Source organism: Solanum stenotomum, chromosome 3 (genome assembly GCF_019186545.1).
Source record: "Solanum stenotomum isolate F172 chromosome 3, ASM1918654v1, whole genome shotgun sequence".
In the NCBI taxonomy this organism is placed as follows: Eukaryota; Viridiplantae; Streptophyta; class Magnoliopsida; order Solanales; family Solanaceae; genus Solanum; species Solanum stenotomum.
Genome location: NC_064284.1, coordinates 8267965 through 8284053, shown reverse-complemented (window position 1 = coordinate 8284053; position 16089 = coordinate 8267965). Strand labels below are relative to the sequence as shown.

Sequence of the window (16089 nt, the reverse complement as noted above, 5' to 3'; positions counted from 1 at the left end):
CAATGCTCACACCAATACGTTCTTTTTAATGACATGATAATTTTCCAGAACAAAAATAGTAAAGAAGAAGAATACGAAAAGATCAAATGAAGATATGAAGTAAGTTGAATAGGATGATGGAAAGTAAGCTATATATATATATAGGGAAATAATTTACTAACCGTTTTTGCGCGCCATAATATACAGGCAAATGATATATTAACCGTTTTAGCTTAGAAAGCACTAAACGGTGACTTCCTTAATTAACAAACATGTTTTAATGGAGTTCGAAACTAAAAAGATGGTAAAAAAATTGAGTAATTTTTTTTAAAAAAGGTAATAAAAATTGAGTATGAAACTAAAAAGGTAATATTTAGATGAAGTAGTAAACGACGTTAAATTGTATATACAAGGCTCATGTCAGAATGAATCTTACATGACTCACGTCAGAATGAGACTTATAAGACTCACGCTAACATGAGCCTTCCTTTAAAAAGAAAAACAACAAACTTTAGAATAAAAAGATAATATTTCTTCTTCATTATTTATTCAAAGTTTTGTTGTTATGTTTTCGTGCTAATTTTTTCTTTCATTCTATTTTCACTATTTATATATAAACAAAATATAAGTGATGCGGTCAAATTTAATAGTTTCTCTTTATAAAGATAAGGTCACTATTTATATATACTTTGAAGTTATTTCGATACGCTATAATTTTACTAATTACGAGTAATAGAGAGTGCCAAACGCCACCTAATTAGATAAGTCCTATTTCTTCTTCACTTCAACACTTCCTCCTGAAAAAAGTATTCTATAATTATAATCTAATCAAGTGTATTATTTAACCTTTTTAAAGCTTTTTTTTTTTTAAAATCAACTAATTATCCAGATAGGGTGTGTTGTATTAGCAAAAAGGAGTAGAAGGGGGGATAGATCTGACCTCAATACAACACTGGTCAGTCACAAAAAATTAGAAGGCTTACAAAATCTACTAGAGAGCCTTCTGAAAATTTACGAAGAAGAAAACAACTAGCTTTCTAAGAAATTTGCTCTATCATATTTTATAACATAAATGACAGCAAATAATATTATATCAATTTTAAAAATTATATACTAATTTTACGAAAAAAATCACAAATTCACGTAATCCTATTTTTAATAACATGTAAATTCTTCCCTCATTATTTGTCTGGATTGGGACAATAATACGGCGTACATGACAAATATATTGTTCGTATTTGACATTTAATTTGAAATGTGTTAGTGTTACTATAATATAAATACAATTTAGCATATCATATGCTACTATATTTTATGCACATAAATTATTATATAGTGTATATACTTAACGATACACACTTCATTAACACAAAAACTTAACTAAAAGTTCACTTCATTACCTGAAATTGTTTACTAGCAACCCTTTATACTTATTTAAGTCACCGAAATACTTAGCTAAGCCTTTAAAATTCAGAATTCGGAAATTTTAAATTTTGAATTCACCATGATATCTTATGTATATGAGATAGAGAAATAGAGTTTATAATTGTACCAAGAAGTTCAGAACTTGGTTTTTCCTAAATATATCTGATTTAAATGAAGTCTAATCTGGAGTGGTGAGAAACAAAGTTAATTTTACTAGTTTTTTGTGAGTAAAAACTTACATTTATTAATTATCATGATATAAGAGTCATGCTCATTTTAATTATTTATTTACTCGATATTAAATTTCAATATTATATTATTTGTACTCTAGATATTCGTCCTCAAACGTACAAGAAGATCACAAGCTTCTAAAATTGAATTAGGATCCAGATTTATTTCTTGCTATAAACATTGTTTTAACTTGTGGACAGTTGAAATCTAGGGAGTGCAAAATATTAAAACAATAGAAAATCTTAAATAGAAATTTGTGTATGGAATGTTGGTAGCGAAGGGTTCAACTGAATCACCTTCGATGAAAAATTATTATTGTATATGATAGATATTAATATTTTAGACTTTTTCATATATTTACTTCTTTAATTTATATTTTTGAACCCTTAGCAAAATTCTGACTCGACCATGAATTAAATCCAAACGACAAGTTTACATGCGCTACCAAAATTAAACTATACTCTACCTATTGCATATCATGTGACAAGTCTTCATTAGTTTCATTCCCGAGACAAGTCTTCATTACTATTTTTTTTTTGAAGGGATGAGAGAATATAGAGAGTGAAATTAACAGTAAACATATAAAAGCCATGCTAACGCCACATATAAAGTACAACAGCAGGTATATATTCATAAGCCTTTTCTTGTTTTACCATATGAATAAAGCATGTAATATTATATGTTATAATGATCAATCCGACCATGATGCTTGATTCAGAGTACCTAATTAGGATTTTCCAACTAGGAAAGTAGTAGTACTCTTGTTCATCGTCAACTTCTTCTTATAAAAATATGTGAAAGTTTTTCAATACGTACGATGAAAGTGATCACTAGTCTTATAAAACTATAAATTTCAACATGTTAAATTAAATCCAATAACCTTAGTAACTGGGCAAATCTTGAAGTCAAAAATCAAAATTTGTCCATAAAGAAAGTAGGTCAAAAGTTTGACCACCCTATTTATAAATCGTATAGAGTACAAGATCAACATGCATCTGAGCCTCTCTCCGCTTCCTTGTAATATAATGAATGGTAGAAGATAATCTCTATATATGAAGCTTACGACTTTCAGAGATATAGATCCTACATGTACTCTACTATATATTCTCTCCATCTCAAAGTTAGATGTGAAGATAACTTGGTGAAATCGTCAGTCTTTTGATGTATATGGCAGCGGAATCAGAATTTTTACTTAATCATTTCAAAATATGAGCATATAGTCAAACAGATTCAATTTCTACTATCTATACCTAAAAATATATTCCCTATGTTTCAATTTATATGAAACATTTTTTATTTTGAAATTCAATAAATTTATCTTTGATAATAAATTTTTCATATATATTTTAAATATTTTGAATTATCAATTATTGTGACTTATAATATTTATTTATTTTACGTAGTTTACAAATATATAAATTTCATTTTGAAAAAATTGAAGATTTCATGAGCAAAATCTCTGTCAAACTTAAACTATTTGACTTTTGAAAAATAAAATGTGACACATAAATTTAAACATAGAAAATAAAATCTTAACCTTATATATTCGGTGTAATTTTCTAATTTCAAGTGAACCCCTTGTAAGTTGTACCCAGTGGCTCTGCCCGTGGGTGCATATACATAAGTTAAAACTAAGAGTGGCAAATGAGCGAGTCGAGTCAAATATGAGTCAATCAAAATCGAATCAAATAAAAATTGATAAATTACTCGACTCGACTCACATTTTAAATGGATAAAAGCGAGTTACTCAATGGATAATATGATTACCCATATTATAATAGAAATCTTGTTAAAAGCTTTAAAAATAAAAAACAAAAAAATTGAAGTTTATTTATCACTTCACTCCACCCCTACCAGTCCCCTACCCCCTATCCCAACAAAATGTAAATAAATAAATAAATAAAAAGAATTACCACCCCACCTCCTACCATCCCCCCATACCCCATTCGGAAAAAAAAAATTACAAAATTTTAAATTTTTTCTATTAAAATATTTTTAAATGTTTTTTTTTATAAAATTTACCAACCCACCCCTCTACCAGCCCCCAGCCCCCTATAAAAAATAATTAACAAAATTTTAAAATTTTCCATTAATTCTTTTATAAAAATAAAATTAAATTAAGCCCCCCCCACCCCATTCCCAAAAAAAAATTCTTTTTAACCCCCAGCCCCCCGCCCACGCCCCCTATCCCAAATAAAAATGTATTTTAATGAAAAACACTTACTTACTATCCCATCCTTTATCACTCTTTTTTGTGTGAATAAACATCTTTTACCCATTTTATTCATTTAACTTTGCGCACATCATAATCAATTATTAGAGTAAATCAAAACTAAAACGAAGACATAATCCACTTTTTTTATAATGAAATATAAGCAAATTAATATTAATAAATATAAGAAGATTATATCAACCGAGTACTGATTTGGAACTCAACTTTAACCCAAACATGTTTTTTTCTTCTTTTCATTCGGTGTTCGATAGTTTTCAAGCAAAGACAACTTCAAATTCAGGCCGATTTTGAAATCAAAACCCCTTATTAAGGATAAATACATACTTACTACATTATTACAATAGCACCATATATAGTAAACCAATTTAACTCTACCTACATAATTCATATTCACATTAATTTGAAATTATTCAAATATAAGATTATAATAATAATATTAATATACCAACGTACTTTTATAAATGAGATTTAGATAGAATGATGCATACGCAATTTTATTTCTATTTTGTCTAAGATAGTTTGCGTTAATAATTGCTAATATATAGAAGAAGTTAGGAAAGCAGTGGTTCGTCAACATGCTTGCTTCCCTAATCAAGGGTAAGATGGACATTTTCTTAATATTATGCTTAAAATATGTTGTACTTGGTTGTTTCATAATTGCACTTCCTTAGTACTGGATATAAAACCCTTCCATTTTTCGTTCTCAGACGCAAAAATGGTCCCAATTTTCCAAGCAGGTTGCCATTCTTTTTCTTCCTTTTTTCCTCTACTAATAGAGTAGTTAATACATATGGGTCCCCTTTAAAACACGTTACTTTATTTGTCACTACATTTTCACATACAAAAAAAATTGTGTTTATATTGAAAATTTTGTCTTTTTACATAAATAATACTATAAATCATAGTAATTGATAATTTAAATATTAAAAAGTTATTTAAAAAAATTCGATTGACTCTCGAATTTTTATTAATACCACATAAAATGAGTTAGACAATAAATATATAATGTTTGAAAATGACGTCAGAAATATTATAAATTACAGTAGTTAATAAATTTTTTTAAAATAAAAAAAAAATCAACTGACTCTAAAAAAATCTATCAATTCCGCATAAATTGAGACATGAAAAGTAATTTATTGATACCACATAAAATGAGTTAGACGATAAATATATACTATTTGAAAATGACGTAAACAATACTATAAATTACAGTAGTTAATAATTTTTTAAAAAAAATAAAATACATAAAAAAAATCAATTGACTCTGAAAAAATCTATCAATGCCGCATAAATTAAGACATGAAAAGTAACATATATATTATTTGAATATTACGTTAAAAAAGTACTATAAATTACAATAATTTACAACTTAATATATGTAAAAGACATACTTCTAAAAACAGTGGTTAAAAGTACAATTAATTATTTTTAAAAATATGTAAAAAAGATCTAACAACTTAAAATATTTTTAAAATTATATAAATTTTGAATAACTTCTCAAGTTTTATACTATCACATAAATTAAAACTAAAAATTAATATATATTGGGCTTCGTGCCGACCCGGCTTGTATCTAGTACAAGAAGAGTTGTGCAGAGAGGAAATAAAAATGAAGGTAATATTTTATTTTTTGTTAGGCTCGAACTTCGGGATGTTAATTCAATCACGTCATCACAGAAGTTGTCTACGTGGCAGCCACTTCCATCGGGCCCATCCAACTCTCACAAATAAACGCCGTCTCTTTTAACGGATTCTTCGTCGTTATCTTTCGTCATCATTCCTCTGTTTTATTTGTATTTGATCATACGTTACAATTTTTACATTCTATATTCTCATTGCGGTTTGATTACATTTCGATACGTTATGATTTTATGTCTTCTGTTTTTATTTAAATATAATTCGTATTAAAATATAGACGTTTTGTCATTTCATAAAATTAATGCACAATTGATATAATTATTTTTATTTTATCCTTTTTTTTTCTTTTTTCTTTTTTCTTTTAATTAAATTGAGGGATATGGGAAGAGGATTGCATGGGGAATCAAACCATATCAACAGGGTCTGAGTTCATATAGCCAACCAACTGAATTACTAAGATTTTTCCTTCTATTTTTACCCTTGAGAGTTACTCTCTCCGTCTAACAATAGTTATTCACTATACTAAAAATAGTTGTTCAATAATATTTGTCCAATTTAGAAAATCAAGAGATAATTTACTTTTTGTATTTATTTTACCCTTGCTACTAGATACACTATTTATGATCTAACACATTTTTCAAAAACATTAAATTTAATAAAGTCAAAGGATAATATAGTAATATTACCCCTATTATTATTGTTTCTTAAGAGATGTGTCAAATCAATAATGAACAACTATTGTTGAATAGAGGGAGTATAATCTTTGAAATAAGTTATACATTCTAATTTCTATTATGCATTGAGAAGTGTATTACTAATACAATGAATTTCTAGGTATTAATATTAGCAAAAAAATTTAATGCATGCATTAGCATGGTTAAAGACTCAATCACTCCTAAAAAACACTTTTACATCTTTTCTATCATCATTGTGGAGAATGTTTTTGTAAATAAATATTATAATACAACGCCTACTATTTTTAATACACCAAACCAAATAACGCATAAGAAATAAATTATGCATAACTAATATAAGCATTATTAATGCAAATATTATTAATACATTCTAATGAGCATTATTTTGTACATTCTACCAAACGACCGTTAAAAAAAAACAAAATAAGAATACAATAATAAATTTATAAGGAACTGAAATTTGAAACAATGACAACTAAGTAGGTGTTTGGCCATGTGATACCATATCACGATATGGTATCGTGAGATGAAATCAACGTTTGGACATGCGATTTTACGTTGATTCCATCTCATGATTACATATCATGAAATGTGATTCCATATTCTCCAAAAACCATGATATGGAAATTTCATATAATGATTTGAGATATTTTAATACAAAAATTGATCCATAAGTTTATATTTTGTTAAAACAACCCTACATTTATATCTACTAACCATTTATTTCATATGTAAATAAAATTTATAATCACATCATTACTTTTAAAAAATTATTATTCTTACCGACATAAAATTTATTATTTTCACCAACATATAATCACTATAATTCACACCACCCGATTGTTAAAGTGATGAAATATTTATGGTCTATGAGCATGAAAATATAGTTGCGGATGATATTGATCAATAAATGTCTCAAAGTAACAATGTTGGTTCGTCTTCCCGGTCACATGATTGAGAAATACAAGTTCAACGTGAGGAAATTATCCGTACTATGTGGGAGGATTATATTAAAGACTAGTACACTACAATTTATGTTCAATTTTTTTTATTAAATTAAAGTTAGATGAAACAATTACTTAAGTAGAGAACAAATAACTTTGTAATAATTTACTATGCGATTTTATAATTTTTTATTTATTTGATAAGATTGAATAAACAATTGAGCTATTTTAATAGTTTTACAACTTATTAAATTTTTATGTTTATGAGAAAATATACAACACAAAAATTACATATCACATGTTCAAACAAAACTTCAATTTCATCTCATGATTCTATATCATAATTCTAAACGGGCCCTAAATAAAAATGGAGGGAGTACTAATTAGAAATAAATTTTTGCAGGGGACCAAGAAAGAAAGCGTGCCAAACGCCACCTAATTAGATAGTCCAATTTCTTCTTCACTTCAACACTTCTTCCTGAAAAAAGTAACATTTTCTTTTCCTCTTTAGTGTCCCTTCAAATCCCTACAGCAATCTATATATTTTCTACTTAGTTTATGGGTCTGCTGCAGAATCTGCGAATTCAAAGATTTGACTTCAAGAATTTTGCTTGAAATATGAAAATTGAATTCTTGATTTTCTCTTAGGGTTCTTGGAAGTTTCTTCAATGGCGATGAGAGGAGTTGATTTTAAATGGTAACTCTTCTTATTTTTATCTTTCTTGGTTTTTTCTTTACCGTTGAGTTATCAAATTTTAATTTTTTTGAGTTTTTTCTTCTTGTAGGTATGATGGGTTCTTCCTGTCAATGCTGGCTACTAGTATGTATCCTTTTTAAATGATTCCCTCCTAGGAAGTTGATTTTTCATATTGGGATTACTATGAACTTGGATTTGATTTTAAATTGTAGTTGGGTTGTTTCTTTAACTGTTTGTTTATCAGAATCATTGTAGCTATCAACTGGAAACGATACCATCTTTGTATATACCCATTGCATATCTGGATCGTGGTGGGTATCAATAAATTTCTTTGAATTGTTTTCTGTATTTCGTTGTTGTTGTTGTTGTTGTTGTATATCTCAATTTTACCCTTTTCCTCAATCTAGGTTGACTATACAGCAGTGTTTGTGTTTCGGCTGTTGATGTTTGTAGATAATGGACTTGCTGCTGGAATGGGATTGTAAGGCCTCATACTTCTTTTCTTTAAAAACATTTTATTGTGCAAGAGAAGCAATCTACCCTTATGTGTTTTTTCTAGATTTATTGTGCTAGCTGTATTACCTAACTTGCATGAGATTCCCTGAGTTGTTACTTGATTGGGCGTAATACTCTTCGAAGTAATAATCCTGCTGGGATTGTTCATGTTCATATCTCTACTCTGTTCTCTTGCTTCCAGACTATTTAATTAAATGCCAGGAGCAATGTGCAGATTGGTTGACTTAGTAACTTTTAGTGATATCTTTCTTTTGGTGGTTATTTGGATTTCTTTGCCTCATATGTATTGTGCACTTCGATGACTAGACTGAAGTTTTAGGTGTTATTGCATTTTAGGGATTTTGGTTGGCAGCAAAGATATGGTCGGTTTTGTGGAAGAATAGCTGTTCTTTCAGTTCTTGCCTTGCTTCTTTACCCCTTTCTTTGGGCTTGGACCATCATTGGGACGTTATGGTTCACTAGTGCAAGAAACTGCGTAAGTTTAGTAGTCCTTTGCTGCTTCCATTGTTCTGATTTGAAAGCCTAGAATTGACATTATGCCCAAACTCTTTCAGCTTCCAGAAGAAGGCCAAAAGTGGGGCTTCCTAATATGGTTGCTGTTCAGCTACTGTGGACTCATGTGCATAGCTTGCATATCGACAGGGAAGGTTATTTTCTAAACCTTTCCAAAAATTCAACTACTTACCACCTTAGTTCAATTCGGACAGTTTCGTTTCGCAGTTATCTTGTTCTTTGAAAAAGTGGAAAAAGAGAGCGTTAAAGCAACGAATTCCAAAAAAGAACTAAAAGCAGGATACCAACCTGTAACGGACAGAAAATAGAATGTCGGTCTCCTGATTCTTTTCTTGCCCGGTGTGATGCTATTTTTTCTGTTTTGGAGGGTGGGAGATTATCCAAATACCAATGTTGTATTGGCGTTACCTTGTCTTGTTAGTATGTAAATGGATTTATATAATCCGATAAATGAAAATTTGACAGTTATGCAATTTTATTGACGTTAATATTACAATTTTCCTTAAGTTTTCAATTTCTTATTGCAGTGGTTAGCTAGAAGGCAAGCCCATTTATTGCGCGCTCAACAAGGAATTCCTATTTCAGAATTTGGGGTAAGCATTAGAATGCACAATATGCTTGATTTAATGTATTTTGGCTTTCATATATGACATGTTAAGAATTAAGTTGTTCCTGTTATACATACATACATGTATATGTATATATTTTCTTATTCCCTTTGACTTTGTTTCCTTTTATTGTACAAAATTATTAAATTGATGATATTCTTTGCTATCTCTCCATGATAAGGTAGTCATGCATTCAAACTGCTGGTCAGAAATGTGCTCTTTCTAGGTTTCTATTGATTAAGTAAAGTGTAACTTCATTTATAATAGGAAATTTCCGTATACAAGAAGTATATTAAAAGGTCGAGATCCTACAAAATGAGATGGTTCTCTGTGAAGGAGACTCAATCTTTTTTATATAAGTAGGAATGACATGGGTGCATCTAAAGGAAATTAAAAGAAGAGGCTCTCCTCAAATGTACAAATAAAGTTATTATTCCTACATACAACTCACATTAGTGCTAATGGAGCAACATCCAGCATATGACTTCATCTTTTCTGTCTTTTACTGTCCCAACCTAATAGTGCATTCTTCATTGTTCCCTTGCATTGCCCAATGTAGTATGAGCCATCTCAAAACCCTCCCACACCACAGATATGATGCTACTGCCTCCTGGTTGCTCTTTCTAGGTTTATATAAGGAACAAGAATGTGCACTGAAATTGATAGATATGAAAAAACATATCTTGTTAGTGCAAATGAAAGAAATATATCATAACTGGAAAAAGCCCTATAGAAATGGACACATAAATGCCCCCAAGGCCTAGCTCGAGTGGCAAAAGGTGGAGGATTTGTGGCTTAGGTCACAAGTTCAATCCCCACACCATGCAAAGCGAAGCCCAGTATTTAAGTGGAGAAGGGTAGAGGGGTGGGCCCATTATCCACCTAGTTTAGAAGGCTGTGATTGGTCCAAAGGGCGGGTTACAGGTAGATTTCTCGGTTATCAAAAAAAAAAAAAACATGGACACATAAATTCGTACTGATATGTGTGTGTTTTATGGCGTGTATATACACGCGCTGACACTCATATAGTGTCCACTTATACTTGGCAGTGGTCAAGGTCATCCAAGTTCACCTGTATCCTGACTAATAGCCTTCACTTGTTGAGTTGTGTTGGCACTTGGGGTGTTCATGGTCCGGTTTGGGTCTTTTTTGGGGTAAACCAAAATTAAACCAATTTAGTCCATTTTTTAATTACTAAAACCAAACCAAATATAATTCATATCCATCGGTTTGGTTCTTGTCAGTTTGATTCGGTTTTTAAAAAACATAATGATATTTCTCTCTTTTATTTTTCCCCTACAATTAGAAAATAATTTTTCATTCTCTTCCAATTTATAATCCATAAATAACCTTTTATTGTGGTGGCTATGATTTTCCTTGATTATGGAGAAAATGTCTTAAGATCTATAAGTTTTAATCAAGTGAATAAAATTGATAAGAAATACAAGAAATATATATAGGTAAATCTAATAGTTGTTTCTTAAAATAAATGAGTTTGGATTGATGATTTTCTTTTAATAAATGAGCGTAAGGTGTACAATTCATTAGCCTATTAGGGATAAATAGAACTTTCATGAAAAAGTATATGAAGTATTAAAAACTAATTTGTATATAGTCTGATGTAAATTTTTGGATTCCATCCTTAGTGCTGATGATTTATATACAAAACTTGTTACCTTGTCAAAAAAATTTAATTGTATATATAATTATAAAATTTGTGTATATAATTTATCGGTTTGGTTTGGTTATTTATTTGTTTGTATTCAATAAAACCAAATTAAATAAAATATTATCATTTTAAAAAAAACTTGAATACAATCCAAACCAAAACCAAATAAAAATCAGTTTGGTTTGATTTTCGGTTTGGATCAGTACTCAACCAAACCGCAAACACCCAGTGGGCCCCTCTTCTGGGTAGAGACTGGGTATCGGATTTTCCTAAATTTCCACTCGGCACCCCCCTTAAAGGATGGAAAAGAAAAAGAGAAATGTAATGGTATGTGTTGTTTTTATGTCACGTAGATTATTAAGGAATGGGAATCAATTTCTTTAGTCTTTATGGTTGTTGACTTGTTGTATTCTTCAAAGCATGGAGAGCGGTTGTGTGGATATGTGTTTTGGGAGTCGCTATGGTGGTTAGAGTGGTGTAACTAAGGTCTTAAAGCTTCTTGCTGTTTGCTAAGGGCAGCTCAGTTAGTTGGTAATGCATTTGGTAGTAGTTTTAATCAATAAGTGTGATAGTTGCAGTGAATGCCACTTTTGGGAGAAAATTTACTGCAATAATGCACAGCTTGATGTGTAACAATATTTGCACCCCAAGGTGTGGCCTAGTGTCAATGTAGTGGGTTGAGAACCATGAGGTCTCTGGTTAAAATCCCGCTGCGGCAAAATCACTAGGTGATTTCTTCACAGATGTCCAAGTCTTAGTGAACAAAGTTACTTGATGCTTGTGTTGGTGGAAAATATCAGGTATATCATGGAATTAGTCGAGGTGCACGCAAACTGACCTAGACATCACGGTTAAAAGAAATATATGAATTTGTAAGTATAGTTATAGTGTGTTAAATGTAAGACTTTCAGTGTTTTTGTGCCATAAATATTGCTATTGGTTTCAATTAATGCACCAATCAACTTTGCTTCAATTTCAAGCTAGTTGGAGTTGCGATATGTATCATCAATGTCAAACACACTAATTTTGTTTTATTGTCTTTTAAGAAGTAAAGAGTTGTGTAAACAGTTACTCTGTGGGTGATCTCCGTCGATAATTTGGTTTGACTAATCTGTTCTGTGGCATTAGAAATGAATGTTGTTTATAAATGAATAATCACGATGGTTAATGTGTTGTTCTTTCTTGGGCCACTAGTGTGAAAACACACTATTGACTTCTAGTTTTTAGAGTCCTGCGCATCATGGTATGGTGTAATTTGGTTTTCATGGTAAGCTATTTTGGTTTACTCCTCAAGCTTACAATTTTCCTTATTACAGGTGTTAGTTGACATGATCAGAGTGCCAGATTGGGCATTTGAAGCTGCTGGCCAGGAGATGAGAGGTATGGGCCAAGATGCTACTTCATACCATCCAGGACTTTATTTGAGCCAAGCTCAGGTAACGACTGAAAATTTATTGTCAACAGCTCAAGGCACTCCTCGATATGAATCCTTTGCTACACCTGATCGATTAAAGATTCTTAATGGGTGAATTTCCTTTTTGCACATAGAGAGAAGCAGTGGAGGCGCTCATTCAAGAACTTCCTATGTTCAGGATGAAGGCTGTTCCTACAGACTGCAGTGAGTGCCCTATCTGTTTGGAAGAGTTTGATGTCGGAAATGAGGTATTTTTGTTAACTTTACTTCTTATTATTGGAGAAAATTTAGGACTCCCCTTTTTTTGCATGATGCTCTCAAATGACTCATTCTTAGATAATAAATACATTTTGTATGCCATTCTCAATTTTACTTAAATAACACAAATCTACGCTTCTATACACAGCTTCCACCAAAATAAATTGTGAACATAAAGCAACGATTCAATATTTCTTTTATGGCTGGTTTTCAATATGCAAGTCAGATTAATTTCCAATGTTCTTGTAGGGTAATAGTATGGGACTACTGGGGCAATAATAGTCTAAAGATGCATGCTTAACTAGTGGAAATATTTATTGTCAAGCAATGATCCCCAGCCCCGCCCAATTCGAGAGAAAATTAAGAGCTTAAATTCTTAGAAAGATGGTTAAAAGAAATTAGAAGAACTTGTCCTGGTGTCATTTTAAGGTAGTAGTTCCTATTTATAGTCTTCATGTTTCTGCAGCTTAGTGAAGAGGATAATTTTAAAACTCGGCATCCCTTGAAGATACATAACTTATTGAAAGATGGTTCAGGAGATCAAAGTCATGCTAATTCCAGTTAATCGGCACTAGGGCATTTTGCCTGTTTTGTAATTTGTTATCTATATTTTTCCTCTGTCTCTTTGTGTTGTTGGAGAAGGTTGGTTTGCTAGAAGCCAACTCCACAACTGTCACACTAGTTTTGTTGGTGTTGCCCTTATTTAGGCTCTGTTGCTATTTTTCTTATTAGAAAACCTTTATGCAGGTCCGTGGTCTCCCTTGTGCTCACAACTTTCATGTTGCATGCATTGATGAATGGCTTCGCCTAAACGTGAAATGCCCTAGATGCCGTTGTTCTGTTTTTCCAAATCTTGATCTCAGTGCTTTGTCAAATATCCCTGCTGATCTAGAAAGGTCATCAACCAACGTCTTGACAGCAGCCCGGTATGTGAGATCCCAACCTTCCAGCCAGAGCTATCTGCTGAGATTGCAAGGTTTTCTCCGCCCTGTGCGCACAGAGGATGCTGGTCCAAGCAGCGAGGAAAATGCAGCTGCTCAATCAAGAGTTGAGAACGGAGCCCCAACATCAGCACCTGACAACGATAGAAATGTAGAGCATGTGGAAGTCGTGGTGGAGCATTCTCCAAGACAGCTGTAACTATTTGTTCAAATGTTCTAACTTTGCAGGCACTGATATTTTTTGTCAACCTCTAGTCAATGTTGAGTGTTGTAGTGGCTTCTAACAGTAATTAGATTGCTAAAACTAGTGTATGAGCCGATGGAAGGAAACAGCTACAACAATATCTGTTTTTGGCCTGCTTGTTTTGATGTAAATTTTGCATTGATCTCTTTGATGCATAGTGGTGTCCTTAATTCGCTTAAATAGAATTCTGTCTGGCCAATGCTCTCCAGACCCAACTCGTGAGATTATATAGAGTATGTTGTTGTTGTGGGCAATGCTATGCAATCAGCATCGAAGCTCAGTGCCACAAGTGATTCTTGCATGCATGGCACAGGTCGATACTGATATTCACCGTGTTTGGAACCAGTAGTTTGTAAAAACAGAAACGTAACAGAATCTGTGTATACATAAAATCGAAGTTCCACTAAAAGTACATTAGGATACCATTTGATATTATTACATGGTAGACTTGAGGAGTCAAATTAAGATTAATAAATGAGTTTTATATGTATAGCTAAAGTGGAAAATGACACAGCAATAATCTTTCTTTAGGCAGAATGGCACATCTTTTAATTTGGTCGTTGGCTATTGTGTTCAAAGTTAATAAAGTCACTACTAATTTTTTTTAATGAAGTGCATTCTCTTTTTGTATGTCCACTACTCAGAAAAAGGTAGCTTTTGGAGTTTCTTTTTGTAATAAATTTGAAAGCAAAATGGGCAAACTCAGTATTATTTATTTCTTATATAAGCGACAAATCACTTTACTATAAAAAAAAATCATTGGAGAAATTTGGTAAGCAACAAAATATTCTAGAATTTGTTGAATTTTGTGTTAATACATACCTTGAAAAAAAACAAGTTCAATAACTGACATTTCATATTGATTGTGTCCTCCCAATCTCTTTCAACACACCTCATCTTCACCACATTCCGTAGCCCCCACCCACCCCAAACCCCTTGCCCTCATCGCATCTTCATAGTATTTGTCTAGATTATATACAAATAATTTTTAAACTTACATATCAAATACAAACTATTGGTATGCGCGTACTTAGACATGTCTCGTAAGACAAGTTACTGACTACTTCACTAATTAAATTTTCAATAGTACATGGTGTTCCTTATTATATTGAGAAAAAGCTCTTTTAATCAATTGATGAAGAAAGGGACTAGTAAATATACGTTTGAAAGTGAATTAAAGCAAGTGGAGGATAATGAACACAACTTTTTAGCTTTTTTTAACTTTTTCTTTCTTTTTGGCCCCTCAAAAAAGATTAGAGGTTTTGGAAGAGTTGATTGATAAAATATAAAGTAAAGCCTCTCACTTTATGGGTAATGAGGCAAAATATACCTACTCACCACTATCCTCCATATCTTTTACTCTAAGTCAAAAAAGTGGAAACTTTTGTTTCTTAACCAAGTAGTTTTCTTTGTGTAATACACCATTACAACACGTGTTCGTTAAATCACTATGGTCAAATTAACTAATATATTTTTAGTTAAATGATTGGATAGACGATTATTTGGTTAATTCTATAAAACTTTGAATACTGTATGGGAAAAGTTAATTAGAGGTGCAATCAAACGACATTGTGATTTAACATGCACAAGAGAATCATAACCTCACAATCTAGCTTAAAACCAAACTAAATCATTAATCATTATTTTAATAATAGATCTTTGCTAACAGTTTCTTTGAAAAAAGTCTTCATATTAACTTATGAAGTTAAAATATCGATAATATTACAAATTTCAATGAAAAGTATGTTATAAAGATAATAGAATGTTCTTTAATTTAGTGAACTTTAACATGTTATGTGGAAAATTATGATTAAAGACTTATAAAATAGAATAAAAAAATTCTAATTCTAAACAAATTTAAAAGTAAAATAAATTCGGAGAGAGTGTGTGACCACCAACAGATGTCTTGCAGCGAATGGGGATACTCCTCTTTAATCAAAAGTCTCGTTTCTACCCTTGAATATGAATGAAAAAAAAATGGAGAGAGTGTGCGCGTGCCTACTCTCTATTTTTCAAAACAACAGATAGAAGTAAACTGCTCTAGTATATTTTAAAAAAAGCAAACAGCTAAAAGCACTTCCATTA

The 16089-nt window shown here is 31.2% G+C and overlaps 1 protein-coding gene across 1 annotated transcript; it reads left to right on the top strand.

Annotated features, from left to right (window-relative positions):
- The first annotated feature begins 7624 nt into the window (after nucleotides 1-7624).
- LOC125860445 (E3 ubiquitin-protein ligase SIS3-like) lies at nucleotides 7625-14189 on the top strand. Its single transcript, XM_049540404.1, has 10 exons — nucleotides 7625-7841; nucleotides 7930-7968; nucleotides 8086-8152; nucleotides 8249-8322; nucleotides 8694-8832; nucleotides 8912-9004; nucleotides 9398-9463; nucleotides 12464-12583; nucleotides 12696-12809; nucleotides 13567-14189. The coding sequence occupies exons 1-10, from the start codon at nucleotides 7813-7815 to the stop codon at nucleotides 13957-13959; spliced, it is 1134 nt and encodes a 377-aa protein (XP_049396361.1). The 5' UTR covers nucleotides 7625-7812; the 3' UTR covers nucleotides 13960-14189.
- Nucleotides 14190-16089: the final 1900 nt, after the last annotated feature.